This window comes from Heterodontus francisci, chromosome 15 (genome assembly GCF_036365525.1).
Source record: "Heterodontus francisci isolate sHetFra1 chromosome 15, sHetFra1.hap1, whole genome shotgun sequence".
Classification (NCBI taxonomy): Eukaryota; Metazoa; Chordata; class Chondrichthyes; order Heterodontiformes; family Heterodontidae; genus Heterodontus; species Heterodontus francisci.
This window is the reverse complement of record NC_090385.1, coordinates 81944972-81960850: the sequence shown is the minus strand read 5'-3', so window position 1 is coordinate 81960850 and position 15879 is coordinate 81944972. Positions and strand designations below refer to the sequence as shown.

At 42.0% G+C, this 15879-nt stretch overlaps 2 protein-coding genes across 9 annotated transcripts in view; both read right to left on the bottom strand.

Moving 5' to 3' along the window:
• LOC137377435 (uncharacterized) overlaps positions 1-6678 on the bottom strand; it is a 256326-nt gene extending 249648 nt beyond the window's left edge. Inside the window, exons 1-5 of the mRNA XM_068047013.1 lie at positions 6587-6678; positions 5798-5907; positions 1644-1762; positions 1479-1491; positions 1075-1340 (exon numbers count right to left, since the gene is read on the bottom strand). Coding sequence (XP_067903114.1) covers positions 1075-1340; positions 1479-1491; positions 1644-1762; positions 5798-5907; positions 6587-6678 — 600 coding nt within the window. The remainder of the gene's footprint in view (positions 1-1074; positions 1341-1478; positions 1492-1643; positions 1763-5797; positions 5908-6586) is intronic.
• Positions 5737-15879, bottom strand: part of p2ry10 (P2Y receptor family member 10) — a 93523-nt gene continuing 83380 nt past the window's right edge. For 3 of the 8 annotated variants that reach the window (XM_068047753.1, XM_068047751.1, XM_068047748.1), the window contains one exon: positions 5737-12645. In XM_068047753.1, the coding sequence (XP_067903854.1) occupies positions 11623-12585 (963 nt within the window). In that variant the 5' untranslated portion in view covers positions 12586-12645 and the 3' untranslated portion in view covers positions 5737-11622. Of the gene's footprint in view, positions 12646-12813; positions 12995-15879 lie in introns of all 8 variants that reach the window. The other 5 variants (XM_068047754.1, XM_068047755.1, XM_068047749.1 and 2 more) reach the window with 3 other exon arrangements.

Genomic DNA, 15879 nt, shown 5'->3' with positions numbered 1-15879 from the left:
ACTCTTCACTCTGTTGATTATGGGGGGTAAGGGGTGAACTCTTCACTCTGTTGATTATGGGGGGTAAGGGGTGAACTCTTCACTCTGATGATTATGGGGGGTAAGGGGTGAACTCTTCACTCTGTTGATTATGGGGGGTAAGGTGTGAACTCTGCATTGTTGATTATGTGGGGTAAGGGGTGAACTCTTCACTCTGTTGATTATGTGAGGTAAGGGGTGAACTCTTCACTCTGTTGATTATGGGGGGGAAGGGGTGAACTCTGCACCTTGTTGATTATGGGGGGTAAGGTGTGAACTCTTCACTCTGTTGTTTATGGGGGGTAAGGGGTGAACTCTTCACTCTGTTGATTATGGGGGGTAAGTGGTGAACACTTCACTCTGTTGATTATGGGGGGTAAGGGGTGAACTCTGCACTCAGATGATTATGGGGGGTAAGGGGTGGATTCTGCACTCTGTTGATTATGGGGGGTAAGGGGTGAACTCTGCACTCTGATGATTATGGGGGGTAAGGGGTGAACTCTTCACTCTTTTGATTATGGGGGGTAAGGGGTGAACTCTGCACTCTGTTGGCTATGGGGGGAAGGGGTGAACTCTTCACTCTGTTGGCTATGGGGGGTAAGGGGTGAACTCCTCACTCTGTTGATTATGGTGGGTAAGGCGTGAACTCTTCACTCTGTTGATTATGGGGGGTAAGGGGTGAACTCTTCACTCGGTTGATTATGGGGTGTCAGGGGTGAACTCTTCACTCTGTTGATTATGGGGGGTAAGGGGTGAACACTGCACTCTGATGATTATGGGGGGTAAGGGGTGAACTCTGCACTCTGTTGATTGTGGGGGTTAAGGGGTGAACTCTGCACTCTGATGATTCTGGGGGGTAAGGGGTGAACTCTTCACTCTCTTGGCTATGGGGGGTAAGGGGTGAACTCTGCACTCTGATGGTAACGGGGCGGAAGGGGTGAACTCTGTGTTATGGTATAGTATTTGCAGTGTTGGCAGCCTTTTAAAAAGGATGCCATCACCTGCCGCCATGTGATTGGGGGCTGGCTTCTGTGAATATGTATAGTTGCCACCCACCTCATAATCAGGTTGGCACAACAGTGCGGGTCCCGTGGGGGATGGCTGCCTTGTTCTCGCCGTTGCCGCTCCTGCCCCATCCAGCCCTAAGGATGCGAATTTTAAAACCAAAGCGTCGCTTGATTGGGAGCCATGTAGGTCAGGGAGCACAAACGTGATCGGTGAATGGGACTTAGTGCAAGCAAGGTCATGGGCAGCAGATGACCTCAGGTTTATGAAGAGGAGAATGTAGGGGGCCAGCCAGGAATGCACTGGAATAGTCAAGTCTAGAGATAACAAAGGCATGAATCAGGGTTCAGCAGCAAATCAGCTAAGACAGAGTGAATTCAAGAGATGTTACAGAGGTGAAAATAGGCAGTCTTAGTGATGGTTTGGATAAGAACTTTTCAAAACACTGTCCATACCCCAACTGACTGTCTGAAGCGAAACCAAAACAATATCTCAAGAGTCAAGCCTCCTGACCCCTATAAATCTTGACCTGTCATTTCTCTGTAAACACCTTTCCCAGGTGGGTGGGATTGATCTCACCTGGTTCAATTCTTATCTTTTTAATTGCAGCCAAGCATCACTTGCAGTAGCTTCTCTTCTTGCTCCAACACCGTTACCTCTGGGTCAAATTTGGCACCAAGGTAGCAAAGAGTCTGGTTTAGTCTCAGGTAGTTGCCAGGGAGAGGGATGGAGTTGGTAGCTAGGGAATGGAGTTTGGATTGGGAACTGAATACAAAGGCTTCCATCTCCCCAGTATTTAATGGGAGATCATTTCTGCTCATCCAGTACTAGATTTCAGAAAAGCAGTCTGATAATTTAGCAACAGTGGAGGAGTCGAGAGAGGGGGTGGTGAGGTAGTGCTGAGTGTTGTCAACGTACTAAAACTAGCCCTGTCCTTTTAGATGATGTCCCTGAGGGACAGCATGTAGACGAGAAATAGGAGGGGGGCAAGGATAGATCGTTGGGGGACACCAGAAGTAACAGTGCTAGAGCAGGAAGAGAAGCTATTGCAAGTGATGCTCTGGCTGTGATTAGATAGATAAGAATTGAATCAGGTGAGATCAATCCCAGCCACCTGGGAAAGGTGTTTACAGAGAAATGACAGGTCAAGATTTATAGGTGTCAGGAGGCTTGACTCTTGAGATATTGTTTTGGTTTTGCTTCGGACAGTCAGTTGGGGTGTGGACAGTATTTGGAAGAGAAGTTGAAAAAATCAACCTGCCAAGGACAAAACCCCAACTCAACACATTTTCCATCTCTTTGAAAAGCTTTCAGAATGGAGAGTGAGAAATAGAGCAATTTATGCTGCATTCCTCCTGAAAGGCCTGCTTGAAACCCCTGTTACCACATTTCTCCTGAGATGCTGGAAAAACCTGCCGGATAAATCCTCGACGCCGCCTGAGCGAATTGCTCCTGAAGAAGATCCCACTAACCCGTCACCTCATACCCGGACGCCAGACAAAAAAAAGGACATCTGACATCTTTCCATATCTTCTTTTTTTTTCTTCAAGAATTAGCAAGTATTGGGCCAAAATATTTTTTTTCTGTTTTTTTTGGTAACAGAGCTCTGAAGAGAAAATCTCTTCATATTTCAGTTAACCAGTGTGTGCGTGTGTGGGGAGGGCTAAGGTAAAAAGGGAATTTCTTTCTTTCAATCTGTGTGTTAATGCTTTGCTTTGTTACTGTTCCAGGACTTGTTTTATAATAAACTGATAATTTTATTGTTTATTAAAGAAACCTTGTTGGTGTATTTTATTCTGGGATAAAGAGTATATGATTGACTGCATTGGTATCTGGGTAAACATTTCAATATATGTTGTGACCTGTGGAGAAGTGGAACTAGAAACGACTGTGCATTCCTCCCCTCGGTCATAACACAGTGGAGAAGCGTTGGAGAAGGTCGGTGTGGTCAACCATGTCAAAGGCTGCAGACAGGTTGAGAGGGATGAGGAGGGGTCATTTCTCTGTAAACACCTTTCCCACCTTTGTCACAGTCACACAGGATATCTTTTGTGACCGATAAGAGTTAATCCAGTACTGTGACATGGGCAGAAAACTGATTGGAGGGATTCAAACATGGACCTCCCAGAAAGATGGGCAGGGATTTTGAAGGCAACGACATGTTCAAGAACTTTGGCGAGAAAAGGAAGGTTGGAGATGGGGTGGTAGTTTACAAGGAAGGTGGGGTCAAGGGTCTTTTTTTTGAGAGAGGTGATAATGACAGACTTAAAGGAGATTGGGACAGAATCTGAAGAGAGATAACCGTTAACAATAGAAGCTAATATGGGAAGCAGGAGAGGTTGGGTGATCAGCAATTTAGTGGGAATAGGGTCGAGGGAGCAGGAGGTGGGTCGCATGAACAAGCTGAGCTCAGGGAGGGCATGAGGGGAAATAGGAGAGAAACTAGAGAAAGGTACAAGATCAGGGCTAGGGTGGGGAGTGTGGTTGGGGGAACATTGGAAGAAGTTTGTTCTGGTGGGCTATTGGAAGAAGTAGCAGAGGCAACTGATCAAATGGTCTCGATGCTAGTGACAAAGTAGTCCATGAAACTTCTCGCACTTGTTGGAGGTGAGGGTGGAGGAGATGGGGTAAGGGGTTTAGGAAGATGGTTTGCAGTGCAGAAAAGAAGCTGGAAGTTACCTTTGCATTCCAGGATGATCCTGGAAAAGTGGGCAGTTATAGCAAACAAGAACAGAACCCGACAGCGCATTATGTGGTCCAGTCAGATTAGGCAGTTGTTACGACCAGATGAGAAAAGGGGTCTAGGGGTTCCCTCTTAGCCTTTGCCTGGTTTGACCGAAACAGGGTTTAATTTTTAAAACACCGTGTTTTTAGCTCCCCTTCAGTGAATCTTGTAAGGCAAAGAAATCAACCAGACAGGTATTTTTAGATTTAAACAAGAAAGGTGTAAGTGTATTAACCTTAAAACTCTAATTTGGTTAAAAGTACTACGAATATGCAGCGCGACCATGCTAGCATGCATACGTGATAAACACACACACAGACAGAGACAGAAAAGGAGTAAAAATAAAAGAGAAAAATTTGAAGCAATAGCTGGGGTTCATTTACTGTCCTTTGAGTTCAGTGTAGAGTGTTTGCAGTTAAATCTTGCTATTTCATTGGGGCATGGTGCACGCTTTCAAACTTGTTTCGATGTAGGAGTCTTCTCTCTTGAGTTTTAAGTGGCTTCAGTGGATTTGGAAATTCACTAGAGAAAGAGAAAGCCAGGGAGAGAGACCTTCCTTCTGTTTTGTCTTCAAAGCAGTCTCTGTCTTCAAAACTGTCCTGTGAACACAATTCAAAAATCCTGGGCCAGCAGGTTAGTCATGTGACTAGTTTTGTTTGAGGGTGCGGGGTGTGGGAATGGAATGCTGGCTTGTTCCACATTCAATAACTGATGATCAAAATCCATTTGGGTTAATTGGCTGGGGGAGCAGTTCCATTGTCTCTCCAGGCAACTGTCTCGTAGAATACAAATGTTTCCAGCCACTGCTGATCTCTTTAAACAATTCATCTCTTCAGTCCAGCAACAGTTTAAAAATTAATGTTTATTTGATGAAATTAATATGCCTCATTCGTGGCAGCTGGGGGTCTTCATGACACAGTGAATGACTAACCCGTCTCACAGAGTGTAGTGATGCACTACAATTAAGATTATGGGAGCAAGCTGTTGAGTGATGACATGTCCTAATTCATAACTATAAATTAAATATTGTAAATCATCATACATAGTTCAGCTATGTGAAGAGACTACAGAAACAGGGATTGTTCTTTTTCGAGCAAAAATGGTTAAGGGAACATGTAATAGAGGTGTTTAAATTTATGAGTGACTTTGATAGAGTATTTAGAGAGAAACTGTTTCTACTGGTAGGTGGTTGGGTGCCAAAGGGAACAGAGTTAAGGTAATTGGCAAAAAAGCCAGGAGGGAAATGAGAACATTTTTCACTCCATGAGATATTGTGATTGGGAATGCATTGTTGGAAAGGGTGACAGAAGCAGATTCAATGGTAACTTTCGAAAGTGAATTGGATAAATACCTGCAAAGGAAACAAATTGCTGGGCTATGGCGAAAGAGCAGGGGAGTGGGACTAATTGGATAATTCTTTCAAAGAACTGGCATAGACAAGATGAGCTGAATGACCTCCCTCTGCGCTGTAAGAGTCTACGTCCACAGGATTGATGCCATCCTGCATATTTCTTTACAGATATCCACTATAGTGATGTTCCATACAAAATAAGGAGCCAAGTAATGGCAATGCATTACCAAATAATTAATAGAGCTCATGGTACAGCATTGGTGACAAAAGGAGAAAAAAACAGAAACAAAAACATTCTGAATTTGTGCTCATTTTCTTTTTTGTTAACCTTTTTGACTGAAATGGAATTGTATGTTCACTATCTAAGCACAGATAGGATATTCTAGAACAACTGTAAAATAGTGAAGGCCTGAACCAAACTTCTGTTCTTGGTGGCAGATCATATAAATGTTGAAGTGTGCATTAAATGTCTGTTATTTTATTGGAAATGTTTAAATAAACAGGCTGTGGCCTCTGTTAAAATAGTGCGGAGAGGAGTTTGGTATGAATGCATTCAGATTTCAGATGATAACATGGCTCATGAATTTCAGCAGCCTAACAGTGGCAAATAAATCAACTGAAGAGCTTTTTGTGTGTGTCAAGTACAATCAGCATTTATTACAGCAGACAGCTTTCATGAAGCAGCGATACAGACATACTTTCCCACTGAACAGTCACTTGACAACTACTTTTTGTACTAGCCTCCAGCATTTGTTTTAAAACCATTAGCTTAGTTAAAATGGTTTCAGTGAAATGTGCAACCACACCCCTGTGTCGGTATTTCATAAACACTTGTCATAGCCGAGTATCTGCAACAAGAATATCATACTACCAAATTTTACAGTTGGTGTCACCTGTGGCTGTTAATAAAACTCTTGCATCTGAGTCAGAAGGTTGTGGTTTCAAGCCACACTTCAGAGACTGGAGAGAAAAATCTAGGCTGACATTTCAGTGCAGTACTGAGGGAGCGCTAACTGTTGCAGATGCCATCTTTTGGATGGAATGTTAATCCAAGGCCCTGTCTGCCCGCTCAGCTGTGCATAAAAAATCCCATGGCACTACTCAAAGAAGAGCAGGGGAGCTCTCCTGGTATCTTGGCCAATATTCAGCCCTTAATCTACCAGATTATTTTGTCTTTATCATATTGCTGTTTGTGGAATCTTGCTGTGTGCAAATTGGCTGCTGTGTTCCCTACAACAGTGACTACACTCCAAGAATACTTCATTGGCTGTAAAGTGCTTTGGGATGTCCTGAGATCATAAAGGTGCTATAAAACCCAGGAAAATAAATGGAATCATGGAACATAATCTGCGAAACACCGTTAAGAATTTAGGAGTTCCATATGATTGAAAACATAATTTGACTTGGTGTGATGCCACTCTAGAATTGGCCTTTATAGCCACTCCAGGCGCTGCTTCACCAATCACTGACCACCTCTAGGCACTTACCCATTGTCTCTCAAGACAAAGAGGCCAAAGAAGAAGAAGATGCCACAAACTAGTGGGCCAAACAACAGAGACACCTCCCATAACACTAACATCTCAGAATCCCATGTACCATCACTGTAAATCAGTAGCCCTAGTTACACTCTGGAGCAACATTTCCAATGATGATTGGTTTGGTTCCCAGAGAGTATAGATTTAAGGTAATTGACAAAAGAAACAGAGGGCAGAAGAGGAGAAATTCTTTTACACAGCAAGTTTTTCTGATCTGGAATGCTTGAAAGGATGGTGCAAGTAATTTCAATAGTAACTTTCAAAATGGAATTGGATGTGTACTTGAAAAGGAGAAATTTGGAGAAGTATGGGGGGAGGGAGTAGAACTAGTTGGACAGCTCTTTCAAAGATGGGCCAAATGGCCTCCTTTTGTGCTGTAAGAGTACATGAAAGAAATACCTATATTCATGTAGCACCATTTATGCCCTCAATATGACCCATAGTGTTTTAGAGCCAACTAAGTTATTTTTGAAATGTTGTCACAGTTGCAACATAAGGAAGACAGCAATTTGCACGCAGCAAGTTTCCACATTCAACAATGTTTTAGTGATGTTGGTTGAGGGATAGATATTGGCCAGGACACCAGGGAGAACTCCCTGCACTTCTTCAGAGCATAAAAGGGGTACTGTGTGCCCAATTTTCCCATTGAATGAATGGTGTTCCCCTGTTCTCCCCATTTCAAAATCTGGATTTGCTGCAGTGGTGCTCTTGGCCCCCAATACACAGACATTGTTTACCTTGGTGGTTGGATCTCTGCCTGCTTGTATCCAAATCCTATTCAGCCATCTACAGATATCATTTCTTTTTGCAATAATTTTTTTACAGAACTTGCCTTGAGCAAAGTTTTGACTGCTCATTAATGAGGAAACCATGTATTGTAAACAAATGCTATCTTGATTTCCTGTTTTTGATTCCCACCAGCAGGTCTTCACAAAAGTTTACTTAAAATTTGTATATTGATCTCTTCCATTACTGGACTAGCAAAGTATTGATTCCCACTGTTAAAACTGAATGTTATTGCAAACATGAATAACAAAACATTTCTTACTTTCCTGTAGCTCCTACCACTTCCTTCACCAGAAATCCAGCCATTGAACAACCAACAGGAGGTGAGCCTGAAATCCGATGCCAGTTTTTCACCCCCCCCACCCCCGCCCCCTGCCACTTCTCCCCACCCTATCACCTCCCTCACTGTTTCCCCAAGTAGAATGCCAGCTGATACTTGGTGTGATTTTCAGTTATACCAGCAGATCTCCTGTGATGCTCATGTTGAGTCAGAGGATACAACATTTGATAACAATAAGAGAGTTTAGCAATAAAGTATGTTGGATGAAGTAAGCAGGATACAGCAGATAGGCAGCTTAGACAACAGATTGTTAACATTCTGTAACGTAATGATTGGAAATCAACATTGCACAGTTGCACTGCAGGGGAATTTAAGCCACAAAATCAGCAGCAAAGGTACAGGACACTGCTGACATACATTAGTAAATATATCTGTCCTTACTACATTTGGAATAATATAGTGACTCCAATGAATGAATCTCTTTGCGCGTGAAATATATTGCAGACATATTGCAGAAATTGGTACATAGAACAAAAGTGCAATATAGCTGGAATGAAATAGCCTCTTGCTTATTTCTGCAACTGGTCTAACACACACCCACAATTGCCTGAATTGAGCAGTGTTTCCATTGCTGGCTGAGGGCATCATCGTGATGAGTGTATAGTCAATTTATTAATGGTGACCTATGGATAGAACTGCTTCTCCTGAAAGGTCCCTGCATGGATTCATTTATTTTCTCTAACTGTTTATTGAGCTAATGCTGCAATGTGATTGCATATTTGTTGCTGCTCACGGAGGATGCACATTTCCTAAGGATTGGACTATGCTACCATGTAACATTATGCTGCTGTGATTGTATGGTGGTTATGTTGACCAATCCCTGTAAGGCTGCAGTAGCCTATTACTATAAATCAGCAGACTGAGGTCAATTCAAAGATAATTTCTGTTGGAGTCGTTTCTCTGTAGATTGCCAGCTGCTTGTAAATCCTCAGTTTCTTCCCAAGGTTAGAATAAACCAGTAGGAAATAGCTGGCTTTCTCTATTTTTTAAAGTAACACTAAAATATGCATATGTGCCTGTGTGACACTTGAAAAGTGACACTTGAATAATGGAGGTCACAGACTAGACATGGGACATTTTTATAGATAACTCTTAAAAAACTTGAACTGAATTGCTAAGGAAGATGTAGCTCACATATTTATTACCTAGGAATAGCTTTTTATTTTGCCAATGTAAGAGTGTGGTTCCTTGCAGAGATCTAAGCGAAAGAACAGGACTGCCTACCCTTCTCACATGCCACAACTCGAGAAAGGTCACAATCTTAAGAGAAATGTCACAACTGGGCAAATAACTGTCACAATTTGTGTGTTGAGGAAGTTTGGGTGGGGCCAGTTCTGACAGCTTCACAGTCCATAATAAGATACTGTGTTGACCGTGGCGATAGTTTATTTTGCCCTAAGGTAATAGCCCTTTAACATTTGCTACTTTTTTTAATTTAAAAAAGCATTTAAAAATTGCATTAAATGTGGTGCAGAAATTTCATATCAAATCATTTTATCACATATTTAAGATGCTACTCTAACAACCAAATTGTTTAAGTTTGCTTCTCATTGTCACAGGCCAGGGAAATTAAAACTGTTTTTATTTCACAGACTCATGGCCCTTCCATGGCATTCAATCCACAATGTATTTTTCTGCAGCTAAGGTGCATCTGGAAAAGAATTATCACGGCTTGGTGGGTTAATGTCAGAGGATGGAGTTATGGAAAAGACATCATAAGAAGGATTGGAATTGTTTCTGCTGCTTCTGGAAGATTAAGCAGGATATGGAAGGCTAAAGATATTTAACTGATGAAGCAATAATTATTCTATTACACGGATCTGAGCATTGGAACATGAAAAGAATTGAACAAATGACACTAACAACAGAGATGAGTTGGTTGACATGAATACTGGGAGGATTCCAGGTTGAAGCAATCAAGAATGATACAATAAAACAGGGTTTGGACAAGGGACAACAGAAAGATAACTGCGATGGTTTGGGCAAGTGTCAAGGAGGAAAACAGCTGGAATGCTTTTCATGGCCTTGTGTATAAAGGAAGACCAAAGGGAGCACTGGACAGACAGAGTGACTTGTCACAGAAAGGAATACAGGTGACAAAGCGGCTAGTTGAGAACTGACAATAGTGAAGTGAATTCATTTGGCCCCAACATCACTGCCGAGCTGTGGACAGCAATTTAGTAGCAGTAATTGTAATGTGCGGTTTCATGTAAGTTGAACTATTTCCTTTAAAGTACAAGGACTAATTGCTGTAAGTAAGCAATTCTGACATCCATTGGAGAGCATCTTTTTTTCTCGAGATTAGTATCAGGTGGAAACAAGTGGCTTTCGTTTTTTAAATAAAAATGTTTCATGCGTGATATCTAAAATATAGCAGAATTAAACCTTTTCTATATAATATATACCAGAATATATTATGTGGTGTGGTTTACAGCAAATCAGAGACTTCACTGCTTAACAATATTAAACAGGAACATTATATCATCAGGTCCATTATATTACTCTGCTGCTAATGACCATTTTAAGGCTACCAACAGTTATTGGTATGAATTCTTGAAATAAATAGTGGCAGCAGTTACAGACCTGAAAAGAACTATGATTGGAAGTAGACTTGCCGTTTAACTGTATTGCAGAGGGAACTATTGAGGCAGGCTGGAGCTGAGAGGAACACAGAACCACAGGCTACATGGAGCAATGGATGATAAATAGAATTAAGAAGTAGATCTAATTGAATGGTGGGACAAGCTCAAGTGGCTGAATAGCCTATTCCTGTTCCTATGTTCTGCTGTAACAACATGCAATATCTGGAGCATGATATACAATTTTACTATCTAAATGGAGGAGGCAGTTCGGATTTGAACCTTTTTTTGTGTGTGGTAATTTTCTTGCAGTTTAAACTCAACTGGAAGCTATCAGGCTGGAAATAACATGTGTCGGGTGCAAAATGGTGACAGCAAAATGAGGCAGCTAACCAGTAGCAAGAAATAGCTACATTTTCTGTTTACTGCAACATTTGATTGTTGCACGAATATTTTCATTTCCACAACCGTCTGCCTTCAAATTGGAGGAAGGTTCCTTACAATTGTAGAGATGCATTTAACCCTAAACACAACTATGAAATTAAAAAGCTCCAATAAATGAGTAAAGTGCTTGACAATGCTACAAACATCTCAATTCTGGCCTCCTTTCTTGCAAGTATCGCCAGCATTGAACCAGTCTAGAGCTCTTATGAATTGAAGCAGAAAACCTGAAGCCTACACACGGCACATTAATACCCTGATAAAGTCACCAGTTCATTTGTTTTCGATTTGGAAATCATTGCTGTTGCTTGTTATTTCTATCACTTTCCAACCAGAATGAGTGACTCCTTGCTTCCAGATTTTTGTGTGGGTTGTGAGCTGTAATATGTTGTTGAGAAAAGTGTAGGTAATCCTATATTGTGTATGTTAATAATTGAGCACAATCATTGTCCAGATGTTTGAATGAAAGCTACAAAGCAAATGTTTGTCCTGATGGATAAATGTTGTATAAAAAGCATTCTGAGTCTTTTCTTAGCAGGGCGGGAATACATATAACAAACAGCTTAAGAAAAGTAAAAAACCTCTTTCTACCTAATCAGTCAAACACTACTGGAGACTAATGCTGGTTGCTGCGATCCCTATCACTGCTGTTTCTGGTAGCTTGCAGAAAATGGATTGAAAATTGCTGGAAAATGAATGACGCACTAAACATTACTTGCCATAAGATGCGCCATTGCAATGATTTCTGACACAATAACTAGAATGCTCACTGGTCATGAGAGAGAGCAGTGGAATGGACAAATCCCAGTCTGTCCCTCTGAAGCATCTGAACCTGGCAGAGATTACCGACTCGTGGTGCTTTCTCTGCTCAAGTGGCGACTCCGCACAAGGAAGCTTCCTGTCCGTGACAGCTGTTCTCTAAACTCAGCAGTAACAAAATAGTAAATGAAGGGGTCGAAGCAGGCGTTCATGCTGGCCAAACACAATGTCACTGAATGCAGGATCTGGATATTCTTCCGCACAGCACAGTCCGCAATTAAGCGTAACTGTCTCAGTTGGTTCAGTAGGAAGAATATGTGATAGGGGGCGAAGCAAACTAGGAATACAGTCGTACATGTCAAAAGCAGCTTTAAAGCCCTTTTTCCGCCTTGGTTGTTGGACACCGTGCTGTTCTCCTGTAATGACTGTCTTGTTTTCCAGGTACAGGTAATGATGATGATGATGGGCCCCACAAAGCCCAGGAGCTCTGCTGCTGTGAGCATAACTATGGAAGAACTCAGGTCAATTTCCTTCATGGGGAGATCCGCAAAACATAGCGAGCTGTTGAATGTGCCTGTGTTCCGCATGATGGGGAATGGCAGGCACATGGCGATGACGACAACCCATCCAATCATACTCAGGCCCACATCGTACCTGCGTCTCCAGCTACTGTATTTGAAGGGGTGGATAAGGAATATACAGCGCTGGACGCTGATGCAAACTAAAAACAGGATGCTCGCGTACATATTGAGAAACTTTAGGTAGAAACAGAACAAGCACATGAATTTTCCAAATGGCCAGCTATGAGTTATGTAGTAAAAGATTCTCAGGGGTAAGGATAATACATGTGCCAAGTCAGCGATGGCTAAGTTTGTCATGAATATTACTGCCTTTTTCTCCCTTTTGATGTTTCCAACTAAAACCCACAAGGCCACGCTATTGCCAAAGAAGCCAGGAATGACAATTATTCCGTAGACAACTGCATACAGGTTCATCTCACCATCCCAGGGTTTCTCTGGGCACTCATAGGATGCATTGTCTGCCATCTTTCCCCAGTGTCACGTTTCTTTTCTTTGAGAGGAGTCTCTTAAAAACTGCATGAGCTGCTGAGAAAGAAAAAGAAAGTTTGTCAGTAATCAGTTTTTTTCTGAGATAAACAGCATTTATATACGACTATTATTAAATTCCTTTCCAGCAGCTCAGCACTGATGATGAGGCCAAATGTATTCACTCCACTCTTGTTGATTCTTTACTAATCTGGCTGCTTCAGTCACCTATAGCTCTTTTGTGGTAAGTCCCTCTGGACATTGTCTATCTTGGGCATTCTTGGTCTTCCTCAGCTTCCTGTTCCGCATCCCTCCAGGTGCGGGGCCATGAAAGATGTTTCCATTCTTGAGACATGCCCGAACCATTGCACCTCCATTTAAATGGCACAGCAAAATGTCCAAAAAGGCCCTGTGGAGAGGGAAGCAGTGAATGATGAGCAGGAAGTAAGAGAGAAGATTGCTCAGGGCGGTGAAGTAGGGTTTTCAAGGTGAGAGAGACAGGGGTAGCAAGACAACGAGATTTAGAAACAGAATTCCAAACAGCAGCCACACAGAGGGTAAAAGCGGACGAAGGATAGGGTTAGCAGGGGATGGAAACTGTGGAATGAATCCACAATAATAACTTACATTTGTTTAGCACCTTTAATGCAGTAAACATTCAATGTGCTTCACAAAGCATAATCAAAAAAAAATTGGCACCAAGCAGAAGATATTCGGACAGGTGACCAAAACAGCATCTTATAGGAGGAGACAAATGAAAAGGCAGAGAGATTTAAGAAGGGATAATGTCAAAACAGTCAAAAGAAGGTGCGAGTTGGGATGTTGGTGAGAGAGAATTTCAGAGGGAAGGAGGGTTGAAGACAGTCATGGAGGGACATGAAGATAATGGCAAGGATTTTAAGCTGATGTGCTGGGAGACATGAAGGTTACTGATGACTATGGGGGACCTTGTCAGAATGGATTTCAGGATGGGTTGAAGTTTGTGTAGAGTACAGGTAAGAAATACAGTGAGCAATCAAGCCTTAAAGTGATGAAGAGATGAATGAAGGTGCTTGTGGCATAGGGATACAGAAAGGGTCAGAGGCATTTGACTTTCTGAGAGCGGAAGTAAATGGACCAGTTCTGGGGCTTGGAGCTCAACCCATGGTTCAACTATAAATGGGGATTGTGCACCTGTGGATTCAACCTGAGTGAGCAGCCAGAGAAGGAGATGGAGTAGATACCTTGGAGGTGAAGCTTCTGGTGGAAGCTGAACTTGATGGCTTTGGCTTTATTGATCTCATGTCAAGCTGGAGAAAGTTCTGGCTTGCCTAGGACTTGGTGTGAGGCAGGGAGCCAGACAGTATGGTGGCAGTAATGGAACAAAGGGTGGAAGTAATGAGGTTGAATTCATACCATCCGTGTACAGAAATAGGTTGACCTCCATGCCAGTAATGCAATGGGTACAGCCCAATAATGTGTTCCTGATGCCCTCAGTTCACCAGTGTGGGATATGAACATATGTACATATGAGCATACAAATTAGGGGCAGGAATAGGTCACTCAGCCCCTCTAGCCTGCTCCGCCATCCAACAAGATCATGGCTAATCTGATTGTAACCTCAACTCCACATTTCCACCTACCCCTGTGAACCTTTCACCAGCCCCCCCTTACTTATCAAGAATTTATCTACCTCTGCCTTATAAATATTCACTCTGACTCTTCTTCCACCGCCTTTTGAGGAAGCGAGTTCTAAAGACGCGCTACCTTCTGAGAGAAAAAAATTCTCCTCATCTCTTTCTTAAATGGGCGACCCCTTATTTTTAAACAGTGACCCCTAGTTCTAGATTCTCCCACAAGCGGAAACACCCTTTCCACATCCACCCTGTCAAGACCCTCAGGATCTTATATGTTTCAATCAAGCCTCCTCTTACTCTTCTAAACTCCAGTGGATACAAGCCTTGCTTGTCCAACCTTTCCTCAGAAGACAACCCGACCATTCCAGGTATTAGTCTGGTAAACCTTCTCTGAACTGCTTCCAACACATTTACGTCCTTCCTTAAATAAGGAGACCAGTACTGTACACAGTACTCCAGATGTGGTCTCACCAATGCCCTGTATAGCTGAAGCATAACCTCCCTACTTTTGTATTTAATTCCCCTTCCAATAAATGATAACATTCTATTAGCTTCCCTAATTACTCGCTGTACCTGCAAACTAATCTTTTGCGATTCATGCACTCGGACACCCAGAGCCCTCTGCATCTCAGAGCTCTACAATTTCTCATGATTTAGATAATATGCTTTTTTTAAATTACTCCTGCCAAAATGGACAATTTCACATTTTCCCACATTATACTCCATTTGCCAGATCTTTGCCCACTCACTTAACCTATCTATATCCCTTTGTAGCCTCCTTATGTCCTCTTCACAAGTTACTTTCCTACCTAATTTTGTGTTATCAGTAAACTAAGCAACCATACCTTCGGTCTCTTCATCCAAGTCATTTATATAAATTGTAAAATGTTGAGGCCACAGCACTGTTCCCTGTGGCACACCACTCGTTACATCTTGCTAACCAGAGAATGACCCATTTATGCCTACTTTCTGGTTCCTGTTAGCTAGCCAATCTTCTATCCATGCCAATATATTACCCCTACATCATGAGCTTTTATTTTCCGCAATAACCTTTGATAGTATTTGGACTCTGTACACAATGGACATGTAAGTCTAATTAAAGCCTGCACAATAAATTACAGACATTTCTTCCAGTCAATAAGAGCACTTGAGCTGGGCTCTTGTTTCTGAGCTCCTATTTGGAACTCATCTTCCTTTCCCTTTCTCCCCATAGCTCTTGATGATGCTAAATTTGCAGCAATGTAACACTTCTGACCTAAAGAAAAAATCTGAGATCTTCCACTGATGGAGAGCTAGCTTGCAATACTTTAATGACTGATTTTATGCAAATCCTGCATTGATTTGCTGAAGTTTAATTACTAAACATGGTTCATATCCTATGACTAGTTATTAGTTTTATCAGTACAACAGATCTAATCGGATTTATAACGACTTGTATTTAGTTATTACTCTGCTCAATTATTGACAATTTTACATGGTTAGCACAAGTTAACACATACTGTGATAAGTAGAAGATGAGATAATACACAGGACAATTGAATATCTGAGGAAATGTTTGAGGTAGTTAGGGAATTGGCTCAAAGAGAAAACTCAATGGGTTCTAATAAAAGGAATGATGTTGGCCTGGGAAGATGACATGAATGAAGTGTCCTAGGGATGGACGCTAGATCTACTGATC